The sequence below is a fragment of the Eutrema salsugineum genome, unplaced genomic scaffold (assembly GCF_000478725.1).
Source record: "Eutrema salsugineum unplaced genomic scaffold, Eutsalg1_0 scaffold_6, whole genome shotgun sequence".
NCBI lineage: Eukaryota > Viridiplantae > Streptophyta > Magnoliopsida > Brassicales > Brassicaceae > Eutrema > Eutrema salsugineum.
In genome coordinates this window covers 9,781,258-9,783,748 of record NW_006256547.1, presented here as the reverse complement: position 1 = coordinate 9,783,748, position 2,491 = coordinate 9,781,258, and the positions used below count along the sequence as shown (strand labels likewise).

At 39.5% G+C, this 2,491-nt stretch overlaps 1 protein-coding gene across 1 annotated transcript; it reads left to right on the top strand.

Annotated features, from left to right (window-relative positions):
- The first annotated feature begins 483 nt into the window (after positions 1–483).
- On the top strand, positions 484–2,091 carry LOC112083465. The gene is made up of 3 exons (XM_024151493.1): positions 484–557; positions 669–1,456; positions 1,511–2,091. Exons 1-3 carry the CDS (start codon positions 484–486, stop codon positions 2,089–2,091), a joined length of 1,443 nt encoding a protein of 480 aa, XP_024007261.1.
- The last annotated feature ends 400 nt before the right edge of the window (positions 2,092–2,491 follow it).

Genomic DNA, 2,491 nt, shown 5'->3' with positions numbered 1-2,491 from the left:
CTAGATTTGAAAGGTAATTAGCAAATATTGTCTGCTGATGAAGTCTGCTGAGACGAAGGAGAATAACACAGCAGACTGCAATAGAAGTCTGCCTAATTATTTTAATAAAAGATTCGTTTTCGAATAAATGGTATATGTTAAAATAAATTTCTTGTATGGACATGTTGATTTGCCTTTTTGTTACATATACGTGAGTTTCACGTTGATATGTGTTATAATTACAAAGTGATGAATTTTCTTGAATGTTTAGGCTTTTAGCCGATTATAGCAGACTTCTATAATTACAAAGAAGTCTGCTCTATGTTATTTGGAAAACACAGTTTCTAATGTGGTTTACCTTTTTTGCAGATACCAACTCAGTTGCCTGTTGTATTTGGAGAATGGGTTATCGGTGCTCAGTCGTGGCATTTTGTGGTGGATAATCGCGAAGGATAGAGGTTGTTCTTCTTGAATGATGGTTGTATACATAGATAACTCCTAGCTATGGCTCTAGATTATTACATGCTGGATGGAAAAACTGATAGAGTGTCTATCACTTATGCATTGCCAGATTCAATGTTAGCAAAAATGGCTCCAGATACCCCTCCTATGCATATTACAGATGATAGATAAGTACAGAGCTTGATTGGGTTGAGTAAGACGCATGTTATACGTCTTTGTGTATCTAGTCGCAAGGACCATGATGGACGTACTGGTGGTCTTGACGCTGCTGATGGGTTTTCTGTTGATTGTGGGAATCAAACTACAGAGGAAGGTGAAGATGAAAATGTTGATGAGTGTGATGATGATGAGATAAACGAGGACATCAAAAACGATCCAGTAAAGGAGGAAGACGGTACTGACCCTGAGGATCAGGACTACAGCCAATATGGGAATGTGAAGGATGAGGATTCAAATTCTGATTCAGAGGGTAAGTGGATCGAAGAACTGGTTAAGGCTCCTCAAAGAGGATATGAAAGAAATTGGGTTGACAAAATAAAAGTAAACGGAAGTTTTGCTACAAAAGACGAGCTCATTTCAGAGATAAGGTTGACGATTGTTATGTTGAAGTTTGCATTCAGAGCTGATACGTCATCGAAACGTCTGTTTGTTGCTAAATGTGTTGTTAAAGGATGCCAATGGAGAGTTAGAACAGCTGTAAAGAACGAAGCAAAGACGTTTTGGGACACAAAATATGTCAAAACTCATACCTGTTCTGTTTCAGATCGGTTGGCTCACCGAAAGCATATGACTCCAAGATACATTGGGAAGTTATTTATAGAGCGTGTGGGAATAATTGATGGGATTACTGCGCAACACATCAAAGATTCAATGCAGGTGATGTTTGGACTGAAAATAGACTACACAACTTTGTATAAATCTTTGATGTATGCACAAGAATGTGTGAGGGAAACCCCTGAGGATGGATATAGCCGATTGCCTTCTTATTTGCATCTGATCGCTGAAGCAAATTTGGGTACTATAACTGCCCTTGAACGTGACAGTTAGAATAACAAATACCTATTCCTAGCATTCAGAGCCTCCATAGCTGGTTTTCAATACCTCAGACGGGTCATTGTTGTCGATGGGTGTCATGTGACTGGAAAGTATGAAGGGACTCTGCTAGTGGCGACAGCACAAGATGGTAACTTCCATATATTTCCACTAGCTTTTGGAATAATGGACTCTGAGAATGATTACACATGGGAATGGTTTTTTACAAAATTTTGGGAGTGTTTTACAAACGAGTATCCGTTGGTGATAGTTTCAGACATGCATCATTCCATTAAGAAGGCATGTGAGACTGTTTTACCGTGGGTAACACGCGGGATATGCTATTATAATCTGCAACACAATATAGTCACTAAGTTTAAGGGGAAGCATCTTATGTACTTGGTCAAACGTGTTGCGTATGCATATACTGTTCATGATTTTAACCGGTATATAGACGAGATAAGGCATATAAAACCTGAGCTTGCAACGTACCTGGAGGAGGCAGGCATTCAGTTGTGGTCAAGAGTTCACTTTCCGGGTGATAGATACAATATAAAGCCGAGCAACATCGCAGAGTCTATCAACTCTGCTCTCAAACGGGCACGGGATTTCCCATAGTATTCTTGTTGGAGTACATACGGGAGAAGCTAACAAAGTGGTTTTGTAAAAGGCGGGAAGATGCTTTGAGTCTTCAAACTATCCATACTCGGGGAGTTGAATATTTGTTGGTAATTCGTTCACATTATGCTGATATTTTGACGGTTGAAGACATAGATGGTTGGCGATTCAATGTGAAAGGAGGATCACATAACTGTGTTGTTGATTTGGAAGTTCGAAAGTGTGGGTGTGGCGTGTATGATATTGAGAAAATACCTTGCTCTCATGTTATAACCGTTTCAGATGCAATGCATATGCATCTGGCCACTCTTGTATGCCCGACATACTCCAAAGATTACTTGTATGCGGCGTACTCGCATAATATATATCCTCCAAGCATTGCAATGAAAATCGATGAAAC

Excerpts from the sequence above, each read along its gene's own strand:
- LOC112083465 (XM_024151493.1), top strand. The coding sequence starts at position 484 with ATGGCTCTAGATTATTACATGCTGGATGGAAAAACTGATAGAGTGTCT. Across the intron at positions 558-668 it reads TATGCATTGCCAGATTCAAT|TCGCAAGGACCATGATGGAC; the intron begins GTTAGCAAAAAT and ends TTGTGTATCTAG. Across the intron at positions 1,457-1,510 it reads GATCGCTGAAGCAAATTTGG|CATTCAGAGCCTCCATAGCT; the intron begins GTACTATAACTG and ends ACCTATTCCTAG.